This window comes from Pelmatolapia mariae, linkage group LG3_W (assembly GCF_036321145.2).
Source record: "Pelmatolapia mariae isolate MD_Pm_ZW linkage group LG3_W, Pm_UMD_F_2, whole genome shotgun sequence".
Classification (NCBI taxonomy): domain Eukaryota; kingdom Metazoa; phylum Chordata; class Actinopteri; order Cichliformes; family Cichlidae; genus Pelmatolapia; species Pelmatolapia mariae.
Window position 1 is genome coordinate 28,446,887 of NC_086229.1, and position 14,532 is coordinate 28,461,418.

General features: G+C 40.7%; 2 protein-coding genes across 2 annotated transcripts in view; both read left to right on the top strand.

Moving 5' to 3' along the window:
• Nucleotides 1-14,532, top strand: part of LOC134624309 (nucleotide-binding oligomerization domain-containing protein 2-like) — a 1,192,597-nt gene that overhangs the window by 1,065,890 nt on the left and 112,175 nt on the right. The gene's annotated exons all lie outside the window — the stretch shown is intronic.
• LOC135932505 (GTPase IMAP family member 7-like) lies at nt 8,573-10,696 on the top strand. The gene is made up of 2 exons (XM_065469992.1): nt 8,573-8,624; nt 9,762-10,696. Exons 1-2 carry the CDS (start codon nt 8,588-8,590, stop codon nt 10,694-10,696), a joined length of 972 nt encoding a protein of 323 aa, XP_065326064.1. The 5' UTR covers nt 8,573-8,587.

Sequence of the window (14,532 nt, forward strand, 5' to 3'; positions counted from 1 at the left end):
AGGAGAAAATGCAGACGATCCGACAAAGAACGGAGGGAAGCACACACTAAATATACACACACACAGGGAAACGAGGAGTTGGCAGACAGGTATGAAACACAGCTGACACTAATCAGATGAGAAGAGACCAGGGGGAAGCTACACGGATGCAGGGCATGGGACTATCAAAGTAAAACAGGAATAAACATGAACATCAAACCAGGGACACTTGACTCAAGACAAGGGAGGCACGGAGAACACCTAAACACTGGAAATAATTAACAAATTACCAGGAAACTAACTGAAACAATGAATATTAATAAACACAAACAACCAAGGAGACTCTGGACCATGCCCATCGGTTTATTTAAAACAAAAGTTTAAAAAAAAAATAAAATGCTGTTTTCTCTATTAGGAGAAATTAAACACTCAGAAAGTCTTTATAAATAGATAGCATTGTTGTGAATCATAAGGAATTAGCATTAACATATCTACTGTTAAGCTGTAAAAACAAGTAGGAATCTAATATGAATACTTTATATGATTATTTACAAAGATATCAAAGTATATAGTCAGTCTCACCTTACAGATTTTTGTGTCATAGTCGATCCACTGCATAGTCCATTGCCAAGGTGGTCAGTGTGTTCCACGAATGTGATACCAAAATGAATTGTAAACACGATATTCTTTGACACATCCATCTATGCCACAAACTACACGGAAATCTGGACTATGGCTATGTGCAGAATTAATATGACTGAGTAAGGATTTGAGGGTCAGACCCACAAAAACGAAGCAGATAACACAGCGCCAAATCATTTTGTTTCACTGATCTGTGAACCGTTTTTCCCATAATGCCAAGATGACCAGGATTATTCCATTAAGGGGTAGGAATGGTTATCCTAATTCGCTGCCTTATAACAGCTGTAGTAAGTAATACTACCGACATGTCAGTATTTACTGAATATAATCTAACCAAATAGTCAAATCTTTAAATATATAGAATTTTATAGATATAAAAGAGCGAACTAAACCATTTCTGTACACAACCCCATACTTCTGAGTTGGTACAGTCCAGCTTCGCGCCTCTAGCTTCGTGCCTCAAATTTGGATTGCAGGATTAGTAACATTTTGGGGTACAGTGGTACGGTGTGAAGAAATTAAGGCACGCTATGGAGAAACTGGACGAAATAACAATTGCCACCCTGAAAGGTATGTGACTGTTTTGTTTTTTATATGTTTTGTGTTCTGCTGTGTTGCATGTTAAGTCGCTAGCATGGCAGGCTATACTCAGTTGTTAGCTTAGCTTGTGCGGTTAGCTTAGTTGCATTAGCATATTTAAATATGTGTAATGCTAGTGCTATTACACTACGTACATGGGTATTTTTGAAAACTGAGATTTTCCATTTTCGTTTTAAAAAATAATCCCGTCCACAAGTAAACGCAGAAATGAAGGAAAACGCTGCTAGGAGCATGCCAAAGCAACAGGTGGCAATATATTCCCAACCGTGTAGAAATGTTGGCCAATCAGAAGTCTAGAAGCCTCGGCGGGAAATGGCAAACAAAGATGGGGCATAGAAGCAGAACCCAGTCCTATGTGTGGAGGGACAGTAACTGTGTGTGTATATGTAAGCATTTAAACACTGCAGAGAGTAAGATAAGATAAGATAAGATAACCTTTATTAGTCCCACACGTGGGAAATTTGTTTTGTCACAGCAGGAAGTGGACAGTGCAAAAGTTATGAAGGACAATTAGAATAAAATAAAAAAGAATAAATACAGTACACAACTGTACAGAATAGAATAAAAATAGAATAATATATACAGTAGAATAAATAGAGTAAAATATACAATAGGATAAAAATAGAATACAAATGTTATATACAACAGAGTGAAAAATACAACGGTTGCCAGAAAGATTATTGCACATTGTGTTATTGCACATTTGTGGATGTGTGTGATTGATCAGTTAAATGCTTTGTTGTGGAGTCTGACAGCAGTGGGGAGGAAAGACCTGCGAAATCTCTCCGTCCCACACCGTGGGTGCCGCAGTCTCCCACTGAAGGAGCTGCTCAGTGCTGTCACAGTCTCATGCATGGGGTGGGAGATGTTGTCCAACAGGGATGACAGCTTAGCCACCATTCTCCTGTCACTCACCACCTCCACTGGGTCCAGAGGGCATCCTAGAACAGAGCTGGCCCTTCGGATCAGCCTGTTCAGTCTCTTCCTGTCCCCAGCAGAAATGCTGCCGCCCCAGCAGACCACACCATAAAAGATGGCTGAGGCCACCACAGAGTCATAGAAGGTCTTCAGGAGTGGGCCCTCCACTCCAAACGACCTGAGTCTCCGCAGCAGGTACAGCCTGCTCTGCCCTTTCCTGTAGAGGGCGTCTGAGTTATGAGTCCAGTCCAGTTTGTTGTTCAGATGAACACCAAGGTACCTGTAGCTGTCCACAGTCTCAATGTCCATACCTTGGATGTTCAGTGGTTGCAGTGGAGGATGTTTGTGCCTGCGGAAGTCTACCACCAGCTCCTTGGTTTTACTGGCATTGATCTGGAGGTAGTTCAGCTGGCACCAGTCCACAAAGTCCTGAGTCAGTCCTCTGTACTCCTTGTCATCCCCATCAATGATGAGGCCGACTATTGCAGAGTCATCAGAGAACTTCTGCAGGAAGCACTGGGTGGAGTTGTGGGAGAAGTCTGCAGTGTAGATGGTGAAGAGGAACGGAGCCAGAACCGTTCCCTGTGGGGCCCCCGTACTGCAGACGACCCTGTCCGACACACAGCCCTGAGTCCTCACATACTGCGGTCGGTCAGTGAGGTAGTCCAAAATCCAGGTGGTGAGGTGATGGTCCACTCCTGAGTTCTCCAGCTTGTCCTTCAGAACCGACGGAAGAATGGTGTTAAAGGCACTGGAGAAATCAAAGAACATGATTCTCACAGTGCTCCCAGCGGTCTCCAGGTGAGCGAGGGAACGGTGCATGAGGTGAATGACGGCATCATCCGCTCCAATGCCAGGCTGGTAGGCAAACTGAAGTGGGTCCAGTGATGAGCTCACAAGGCGCCGAAGCTGAGCCAGGACCAGCCGCTCCAGGGTCTTCATCAGGTGGGATGTCAGAGCCACCGGCCTGTAGCTGTTGAGGTCCTTGGGGCGTGAAGTCTTTGGCACTGGAACAACACAGGAGGTTTTCCAGAGCTGTGGGACTCTTCCCAGCCTCAGGCTCAGGTTGAAGAGGTGCTCCATCACACCACACAGTTGGTCCGCGCAGGACCTGACGACCCTCGAGCTGATGCCATCTGGACCCGCTGCCTTCTTGCCATTAATCCTCCTCAGTTCCCTCCTAACCTGGGTGGATGAGAGAGACAGGCTGGAGCCTTGTGTTGGTTGTGTATTGGATGCTGTTGTTGGGGGTGGGGAGGAGTGAGCAGGGTGAATAGAGGAGGTGTGAAGTGTCTGAGGTGTCAGAGGTGGAACAGCAGCAGTGGGGGAGGGTGAGTCTGCAGCCGATGTTGGAGACTGCCTCATGGCTGAATCAAATCTGTTGAAGAAATGATTCAGTTCATTTGCCCACCTCACATCCCTCCCAGGCAGAGAGTTCTGATGTTTGTGGCCTGAGATGGTTCTGAGGCCTCTCCAGACTTCACCGACGTTATTTTGCTGAAGCTGGTTCTCCATCTTCTGCCTGTAGCTGTCCTTCCCATTCCTTATCAGTCCCCTCAGCTCTCTCTGCACCCTTTTCAACTCCTCTTTGTCTTTGGATTTGAAGGCCCTCCTCTTCTGCTTGAGGACGGCTTTAATTTCTGGGGTAATCCAAGGTTTGTTATTGGAGAAACACCGTACAGTCCTGGTAGGTACGGTGTTATCCACACAGAAATTAATATAGTCCGTAATGCATGTAGTAAGGCTGTCGATGTCCTCTCCGTGGTCGTCACAGATCACCTCCCACACAGTCGACTCAAAACAATCCTTAAGAGCCTCCTCGCTCACCTGCGACCAATTAACAGTAACAGTATTGTAGAAATTAATTTCACCGAAACAATAACGCGGCGCACAGTGTGACGTCAAAAAAGGCGCACACCTTTGACGCTGCGTCTTCTCCGTTTTTCTCGTCCACACCTAAATGCAAAAACTGAGTTTTTGAAAATATCCACCCTGGCAGGCGTTTTTAGAAATCTCCGTTTTCAGTGACCGAAAACGCCGTTTACGTGTGGACGAAAGGTGCAAACGCATACAAAAATCAGCTTTTTCAAAAATACCCGGGTAGATGTGGATGTAGCGTCTGTGAATTTATTCAACAAGTGTGCAAAATGCCATAATTTAATGCCAGTTTTACAGAAATTGTGGGAGTTTCAAATTTCCATTAGTAAAGTTATTTCATTATATACTTTAGCACAGGAAGTTATAAAATGAGACATTTATATGTATACACTTATATAATTGATGTATCACAAATATAATACTTTTTCCAGTCAATGGGAGGAAGGTAATTTAGAACCTGTGGAGCAGTCAGGAGGGAATATAATGAAATAGAGTATTGTTTTTAAATGGTAAATATTAAATTATGTTTCTTGTGTATCCTGTGTGTTACCCAAGCAAAGCTGTCAGCTGGCTTGCACATGAGGATAATGCAATGTAGTGATAATTGGAAACTCCTATTGCAGAAGCAAATGTTGGAGAAGACCTGCTCTCATCACTGTCACGAGATGACATCAAAGATCTGTTTCCTGGTCCTGAACATTTCCTCAGGCGTCGGGCTCTATGGCTTGCAGTGCACAAATGTGAAAAAGTAAGTTCTGTCCTATCGCTGTGTGACAAAACTGTGAACACACCAGCTTGTTTTATGCAGTTTCAAGTAATTCCACCAATACTCACTTAGCAGATAGACAGTAGAATCTTCTTTAGTTTTGGTTTAAATCAAGTGGTCTACACATTTATTAAATATACATATTTTTTATTGTTCAACACCTTTCCTGATATTTTGTTGTACTTTCTTTCATGTTTAGAGACCTAGTTCTTGTGCAATTTTATGTGAAATTAGCCCTATGTACACTGTATTTTAGAACAAGACTGCTGCTGAAAAAACGCTAACAACTACTGGAGATGGTCTATGTGTATATATTGTTGAATTTTGCAGTTACTCATGTTTTCATTTTATATATTTTACTGTGGAATATCAAATAATATATTATTAGTCAAATATTCTTAAAGTTCAGATCCCCATAACATGTTGATGTTAAGAAAACCTACAAAAAAAGTTGATCTATTTTAAACTGGAATGCAACTCAAAAATTGTGTTTCTTACGGTCTTGTTCTAATCCTCTTTTTTTTTTTTTTCTGTCATGTAAACTTCAGAAGACCCTGAAGGCTACCTGCGTCAGCGACCCCTGGGTGTCCAGTTCTGCTTGTCTCTGAAGGCAACTGCATGATAGCTGTTGGAAGCACACCGGTGAGCACTTTTGACCGGAAGGATCTTAATGAGGGACTGCTCTATCTGATGGCATATTACTATGCCCTCCACCTCACATATCCAAAGTGCATTTCCACGCTGCTGTCTGTCTTGCAAACTGAAATACTCAAAGACTCCATCCATGACCGAGATTCAACCCCCTCTTACAGGAAGGCTCTTGGTGAGTGGAAGTCATTCATTGAGTGAGTCTCTCAGATGACAGACTCCATCTGCCTTGTTTATCAGACTCAGTGTTAGTCAGTGAGGTTGTTTTTTTGTTTTTTTCTCTAGAAAAGTTGTTCAAATGGAAAACACATGTTTGTTTGTGTGGTCGTTAAACTTGTTCTTCTAAAATGTTATGTAATATAGGATTTGAAATAGTGATTGTTTTAAGCTTCAGCAAAATTTATTTTTGATACCAGCCATGAGTGTGTTATACTGTTATTATTCATGTTAAGAGTATCTGGAATATGCACTTCTTGTATTGGCCATGTTACACAGTACCCTGCTGAAATGTATAATTTTAGACATGATTCTCCTGGAACAGACCTCAGTGAGTTACTGACCCATTGCTGTGTCAATAAAGCGCAAAAACTAAGAGTGCTTTTGATGTCTTAATTTAAGATAAATTCCCTTATTTTTAGTAGCTTTTTGAAGAGATGGTGTCTTATTCTCAGGAATTTTGGCTGATTATTGTTCTCAGAGTCGAAACATAATTCTTATAGTTAGCTCAATCAAGAAAGAAACAATTCAGTTTTAAGAAAATTTGTCTTATAGTAAGGTGTTTTTTTTTACGTGAAAAATCTAAATTAAGGTGTAGAATCTTAAAGTAAGCAAATAATTCTTGAAAACAGCTTGTTCAAGAAAGCATAATACTCATTTTAGGTACAGATTTTCTAAATATCAAAGTGTCTTTTACTTATAATAAGTCACATTTTCTTGAATTAAGCATACATTTTAGACAATTTTGTCTAGTTAAAAGGCATATGTCAGTTAGGATAATTTGCTAGTTTTAAGAATTCTAGTCAAGCAACTTTTGCTTACCCCATTGGCAGATTTTTTTGCTCAAAACAAGAAAATTTTGTCAGATTTAAGAATATTTGGCTTGTTTCAAGTATAGCTGTTTTTGCAGTGAACCAGGGGCGATTTTAGCCCATTTGTGGGGGTGCTTCAGCTCCCCCAAAACGAATCAAAGCACCCCCAAAGATTTCTTACTTTTTTTTGACAATATTTGCTGTTTGTGTGACACACTACTAAAAATATAAAAAGCATACAGTACTTGGTTGAGACGGAACATTTTAACAATAAAAGTATAGAGAACCCCTCCCAAAAAGGTTTGTTCCAGCTCGCCCCCACTCTGGCTCTAGGGTCGTTGCTGCCACAGCGATGGTAGCTGAGACGCAGCGGAGCAGAGGTGGAGTGCCTGGATTAAAACAGGACATATTATCAGCATTTAACCTTCAGTTACTCTTTATGTAGTTATATAGGAGCCATGTTTCTTTTTAGCTGTGTGTGCATGTCAATGGGAAATTCCATTATGTTAGCATCAAGGTAGCAGGATTTGGCGTTAACATGTTTTCATTTATTTTTCTTGGTTATACCAGCTGTAATTCAAGTTGCTAAGTCTTCAGGCTGTACTTTGTAATGTGAGAAATATATTATGTTCCAAATGTATGTTTTAATACGCTTTTCTTATGTTTGTAGTTTTACAGTGCCTTCATTGGTTAGACAAATAAACCCTGCAATGAGAGCTGGAAGCCTTTGCCTCTCCTTTTGAAGAACTGTTTATCTATCTGCCGAACTGGGCATCAATGTACAGGGAGTGCAGGACAGTCATCATCCGGGTTTTCCACTTACATGACATATCTCCATTGCTGAGAACTGGATTTCAGCAATTTATGTCTCAACAAAGACCTTGTAACAGCAGGACTCAGACTGCAACCAACTTGGCACAATAGTAGATTGTGTTCCACAAGATTGTGTTCTATAGTGGTGATGAGCTGATTGAGCTCAGGTGTATCAGCCACCCTGCCCCACCACGCCACATGAATAAAGTAGGCTGGATAAGGAAAAAAAATGACAGAATGAACACACATAAAGAAAGAAGCAAACATTTTAACATTTAAATAAATAGATACAGTAGTAAATTAATAATTAAAAGTAATATGTTGCTGAAAGCATTTGGTTCAGTTTTGTTTTCTTACAATAGTGATGGAGCTAAAAACTGCTGAATGGACATAAAGACTTAGCTGCAGAGGAGGGGTGAAGCAGTGGGTTCAGGGTGTGGTGTCATGGGAGACTGACACGCACCTGATATCAATCAGCAAAAGACACCTGGGATTGGAAGAGAGAGGCGTGTGCAGCGCAGCTGGAAAGCTGCTTGTGTAATGTGCAGGTCATCTTACAAATAAGATACCAGAAAGTGCAAAGCTGGTGTGTGGATCTTCATTCTGTCACAATGTAGAATGTTTTATTTTTCATTTAAATGTGTGCAATGCAGTTACTTATGTCCTCACTATGTTGTTTTTTTTTTCTCACCTGCAGCAATTTAGTTTTATTTTGTTAAGACGAGATGTAACGTTCCTGAAAGCTGTTGCAGTGTGACCCTTATTTTGAAAGGCACTGTCTCTCCTAAAAAGAAGTAGAATTTCTTTTTAAATAGCTAGACGTGTAACTAGCGTTGTTCCGAATGGAGTGTGAATAACAAGGGCACAGCTGAAGCCTGCAGCTCCAGATGATGGTGTAAGTGTGTTATTATTATAAAGGCTGAAGAAGACAACACCTCTGTGTTTGTGTCCAGGTTTTTCCCAAGTGCTTGACAATTTGACTCTAAATGGTTTTCTTTCTTTTCTTTAATTAAAGGCTTTGACAAGCTATTTTAATTCAAACAAATTTTGTTAAAGAACAGAAAACAAACAAACAAACAAAACGACTTACATTTGGTAAGTTTTTGGTGACCAAAGAATTACAAATTTTGTCTTTTATGTGTTCAATGTGTTACTCGCTGCCAGTCATTGGGTGTGTACAGGGATTAATATGTACACTGTATACATTGGGTGTGTACAGTGTGCAGAGGGAGGAGTCCAGACACAGACATTTATACTGAGGCGAGATAAAGAGGAAATCATTTAGCAGCAGGACCTCAGCAGTGAAACAAAAGACATGGAAGACAGAAACTCTGATGAAGACCTTCTCATTGGTAAGTAAAATTAAATAGAAATTTTGATAGAGCAATGAAGCTAAAGACTCACCTGTTTAACTGAACTTTGACTATATTCAGTCATTCATTTTATTCTTTGTCTTTTTCCAAATATTTTTACTGTTTTGTCTCTGTTTAATATATTTCTATTTTTTAAAGCACCCTATAGTCTGATTTGAAGGATGAAAACACAAAAACATACTTTGATTACACTAATAGAGGAGGTGAAGATAAGAAGAAAGAGTACAGTATTGATGTAAAGAACCTGTCTCCTCAAAAGACGTGACTCTTATATTTTTCCTTCAGAGGTGTTCTTGAGCTCTAGGGCAGCTGCGGAGCAGTACGTTCTGCCCCCTTCACTAAATTGCTGCAGGTGAAAAACAAAAACACGTTAGTAAAGCTATTGTGGGAAATAAAAGCCTAAATGGCAATATATAAAGTATCATTAACCCCAATAAAGTGTTATGTTTCAGTAGTATCATACCAAATGAAGTACTAATCTTAGGAAGATTGTTTGCTTGTAACTGCATAAGAGGAAGTTAAGACATCATGTACTCAGGATGTACACGAGAAAAACAGGAAATAGCTGGGCGTGAAAAGAGCATTGAGACTGTTAGTGATGTGCAAACACCACTGAAAAAGAAAATTCTACTTCCTTTTAGGAGAGACAGTGCCTTTCAAAATAAGGTTCACACCACAACAGCTTTCAGGAACATTACATCTCCCCTTAAGAAAATAAAACTAAATTGCTGCAGGTGAAAAGCAAAAACATTTATACTGCTGTCTTATTTTGCTACTTAATAATTTTGCTGGTCAACACGTGCTACTGTAAGAAGGGAAGCAGAAAACAGCAAACATGTTGCACAAAAAAACCCCAGTACACAACATATGAATAAAGTGTGCAGTCTGCAGCCATCCATGAAATGATGATGAAATACATGTACTTCAAGGAACTCTCAAACATCAAAGCAGCAGGCAAGGCTAAAAACAAACTCACTGTAACTTTTTGGAAAATGTTCTCTTTTTTTTTTTAAGTGTTTTCATATAAAATGCATAATCTGAGTTTAAAGAGTTGTGTGTATAGTATATTCATAAAAAGAAACATCATTAGTAATATGTTTTTAAATTATCCTACAGTGCCGGAGCAGAGAGAAGAAGTGAGTCAATCAGAGGCTGGAACAGCTAAAGCTGAAGCAGGATTCAGGATTGTTCTTATTGGGAAAACTGGAGCTGGGAAAAGTGCAACAGGAAACATCATCTTAAGGGAGACAATATTTAGATCAGCAATGTCATCTTCCACAGTGACTTTAGAGTGTCAGAAGGAAACAAGAGAGTTTGAAAGTCAAGTATTGGCTGTGGTTGATACTCCAGGTCTGTTTGATACTGAACTAGCTCCATGGGAGGTGGTGAGTGCGCTCACTAGATGCATCTCCTTTGCTGCTCCTGGTCCTCATGCGTTCCTGGTTGTGATCCAACCTTGCAGATTCACCAAAGAAGAACAAGAAACAGTAAAAATCATTCAGAAGGTGTTTGGAGAAAGTGCAGCACAATACACTTTGGCCTTATTCACCCATGGAGATCAGATGAAGGAGGAGGGAGTCACAGCAGAAAAATTAATTAGTGAAAGTAAACCTCTCCGTGACTTCATCAGCAAGTGTGGAGACCGATATCATGTTTTTAACAACAGAGAAAAGGAGGATGCCACTCAGGTCAGAGAGCTGCTGGAGAAGATCAACACCATGGTTCAACTAAATGGAAGCAAATACTACACTAATGAGAAGTTCATAGCAGCAGAAAAAGCCATACAAGAAAAGGTGGAAAAAATTTTAAGAAAAAATCCCCATTTCACACCCAGAGAAGCAAGAATAAAGGCAGAGAGACAAAACCGTTTTATTAAGTCTGCTTTAACTGTGATTGGAAGTGGTGGTGCTGCAGCTGCTCTTGGAGTTGGTATTGAATTCGTTACTGTAGGTGCTGTTGGAGCTGTAGGAGGCCCAGTGGGTCTAGTAGCGGGTTTGGCAGTGGCTTCAATAGCTGTGGCACTGAGAAGGGAAGCATGCAAAATACAGTGATATTCACTTTTCACATTGCAGTCATGTAATGTGTATATTCATAACATGAATATACAAGACAATCACAGAAGCCATTGATCACATTTATTCTGTTTTCTCTGAATTGCAGCAAAAATGATTTTGTCACTAATTGTTATTGATCATCTGATTTGTTGACAGGTTCTTGAATTCTCTACCAATTAGCCATTATGTCAGACGATATAAAATGTGTTTTGAAGGTGTAGAGGTCTGTAAACTCTGAGTTTGATATCTTTAATGATTTATTGTGAATCAGTCAGATGAACATTATTAATAAAGTAAATCTAATTTTTGGACCTGTTGGTTCTCACATGTCTATGGTTGCTTATATTAGCAAGCAAAAAAATTTGTCGAAATATGTAACTGTCATGGTCCTGGGTCCTTTTGACCCAGTGTTTTGAGTTTTCTTGTATTTTTGTCATTTGGTGTTATTATTTGTGTTTTAGGTCCACTATGTTTATTCTATAGTACCTAGCTTGTTCGGTTTAGCTTTAAGTTATTAGATTTCCCCCCTGTGTCTTTGCCCCTGTGTCTTCCTATGTGTGTCTGTGTTTATATTGTAGTGTGAGTTCTTGTGCCTTGTTTCCCTTTGTGTTTTTTTCCATCTTGTTTTCCCAGCCCGTCATGTCTGTGCTCTCCCTCGTGCTCCTCCATGTTCTCTCTCTCCCCCTCCAGTCTGCGTTTGTGTACTTTGTGTACTTCCTGTTTTACTTTGATAGTCTCCGTCAGTGTACTTCATGTTGTGTTTGCACCTCCCCTGTGTCCTTACAATAGAGATTGAAAATGTGACGTCATTCAGGGGTAAAACCGCAAAGGATTCTGGGAAGTAGTGGCAAGAGGTACTAGCGGGCACAGGCTTTCAATTGAAAGCAGTTACACAGCGATAAAAAGAAACAAAAAATGGCAAGAAGCTGTTGTATTATTAACTGCACAAGCTGGGCGAACAACAGCCTCGTGAAGTCGACGGGAAATGCGATTGGTTTTTATCGGATTCCGGTGTATAAGAGAAATTGTTCAAGCCATGTCTCCGAAGTCACGAAGAGGCAACGGATGGCCTGGATTGCCACTATCAGAAGACCTAATATAACGTTCGAAAACACTCCGTCACATGTTAGTCTGCTCCAAGCATTTCCACAAAGGTAAGTGTTTTGCGGTAGTTAATACGTCTTAATTGGCGCTGAACAGAAATCATCGCGCTATGCTCCTTTGTTTATTGTGGCTGTGCGTAATGTTTGCTGTATTTTGTAGGCAAACCAGCCTACGAAATGCTGGAATGCGATCTAAACTGGGCATATAATATAATATATTATATATAATAATTGCCATGTACGATTACAGCATACAATATCATTGTCACTGCTACATTTCTGTAATGCATACCAGAAATTCTTTCCACTACTAATTACTGTTGAGCTCAAGGGTTATATTAATAAACGGTTAACAAATGTGTATTTATGACGACGATTTGTGAGACTGGTAAACTTACCTTTGTTCGTACGATGGTCTTTCGTTCTACACGGTGCATTTAAAGGTCCTGTACCCATCCGTCGGTAAACTGTACCTGGGCTTGTTGCAGTGACCTGAAGTTACTAAAAACTTCATGAGTGTATGCACTCACTCCAAGAACCGTATAATTATAAATCTGACCGTGGTGAAAGTTGGGCAGCATGCTGACATCTTTTGTCCACTCTGTGTGCTCGTAAGGGTCTGACCCTTTCACTCCTTTGATTTTTTTCCTCGTACCTTTTCTTTGCCTTTTCGTCGAGTCTGTCTTTGTACTGTCCGGCATTGTTCTCCTTCGTTTTGTACATTCCTTTTTTGGTGAGGAAAGAAAAAGCAAGACGGTATTGGAACCGGAGAATAAACGTTTTTCGGTGCTACAAATGCTTGCATTTAATGGGGTACTTAGAATGTTTTGCCACCACCTCCCGGCATGCAATACGCGAAAGTCACGTGGTCTGTCAATCTCTATTAGGTGTGTCAGCTGTGCTTATGGTGTGCTCCCACGTCCATCGTTATCTTTCTGTGTATTTATGTCAGGGGCGATTTTAGCCCATTTGTGGGGGTGCTTCAGCTCCCCCAAAACGAATCAAAGCACCCCCAAAGATTTCTTACTTTTTTTTTGACAATATTTGCTGTTTGTGTGACACACTACTAAAAATATAAAAAGCATACAGTATTTGGTTGAGATGGAACATTTTAACAACAAAAGTACAGAGAACACCTCCCCCCTCCCAAAATGGTTTGTTCCAGCTCGCCCCCACTCTGGTGCCGTTTCTCAATTCTCAAGTACGCAAGTACGTACTCGCCGGGAATGCACGGGAGTACGGAGTCGCCGAGAACGTGAGCACGGACTCGCGATTTGTACAATTGGAACAGCAGCGTACTTGATGATGTCACAGGTCCGGAGTTTTTACTGCCGTCCCCTCTTAATTTAACTGTGAGTAACATGTTATGAAGCTTAACTTTAATCACAGCCAAACCGGTTTACTCAGTGAAGCGAGATCGATCAACTGCAGACCAGACAACAAACGACGGAGGCTCCAGAAAAGTGCAATCAAACGATGAGTTTATTAGCAGCGAAGAAGACATATCAGGATATGTCCTCTGACAAAAATACATGTGAAGAACATTTTAAAGCACTGGGGTATCCGCCCCCCTATGGCGCACTGGGGTATCCGCCCCCCCATGGCGTTAGCACAAGTCAAGAGTTCATCACGTACAGTCTATATCTTGTACATCTTCAGTAGCTATAAACAGGCATATAACAGACATATAACTTCCCGTTTCTGCAACACCTTCCATGCACAATCATAGTCTTAAGCCTTCAGAGTGTCTGAGGGCTGGTTATTGCCTCCCGTCATCTGCTACTAAGTAGGTAAAAGGGCAGCCAGTTACAAAAAGGTCAAAGACACTTGGGCCTGCGCTCAGGCCTGTTGCTAGATTTATGTATTGTAAGCATGCATGCAATCAACCTGCTATGTTCTCATCTTCCCTCAACATGTATCACCTGGACACTCTCACCAGTGAAGCTTAAAACCCTCTTGGACGGAACATCAACTCTAAACAAGCACAGTTATGCATTGTGTATAGAATGATCATAAATAAACCTGTGAATAGAAAGGTTAATGTGATGACAAACATATTCAATGCAATAAGAACCCTGTAAACAATATTACTGTTAACGTGTTTTACAGTATTAGTTTATCAATGCATTTATCATAAGGCAGATTATATAACAGCAATAAAAGAATCTCTGAATCCCAACATCAGGAACAAATAAAACACTGAAATAAACCAAACATTAACATTTAGAAGTGATCTAAGTGACTTATATATCATTTTTAACCTCAGTAGTGAAACCTCTATTAATAAAAATAGCGTACATCTACATACGTGTACATACGTTAATAAAAACAAGCAGGTGAGATGTTAGAACGCTTTTATTTTTATTTTAGTGGACACTCAATACGATAGACAGCTGCTGGGGTTTCTTTAACCTGAGTAGTGAAAAGACCGCGGGCGCGGGGGGGAGAAATGATGTGCCGGGAGTCCGCTGTTCTCGCTAGCTCTAATAATCCTCGACCTCGCTGTCTGCTATGGAGCTGGCGGGTCACAGACGTCTCCGAAAACGTCGGAGCGCGTTTGGAAATATATTTCAAATATATTTTTCGCGTTCTCGGCTTGATGCGTACTTCGAATTGAACAGTACTTGGTCTCCGACTGATGACGTATCACGAGTACACGAGAACGCAAGTATGCACAAGTACGCCTATTGAGAAAAGCCCTGGCTCTAGGGTCGTTGCTGCCAAAGCGAT

Coding starts and splice junctions, on each gene's coding strand:
- LOC135932505 (XM_065469992.1), top strand. CDS start 8,588: ATGGAAGACAGAAACTCTGATGAAGACCTTCTCATTG. Junction 8,625..9,761: donor TGATGAAGACCTTCTCATTG/GTAAGTAAAATT, acceptor ATTATCCTACAG/TGCCGGAGCAGAGAGAAGAA.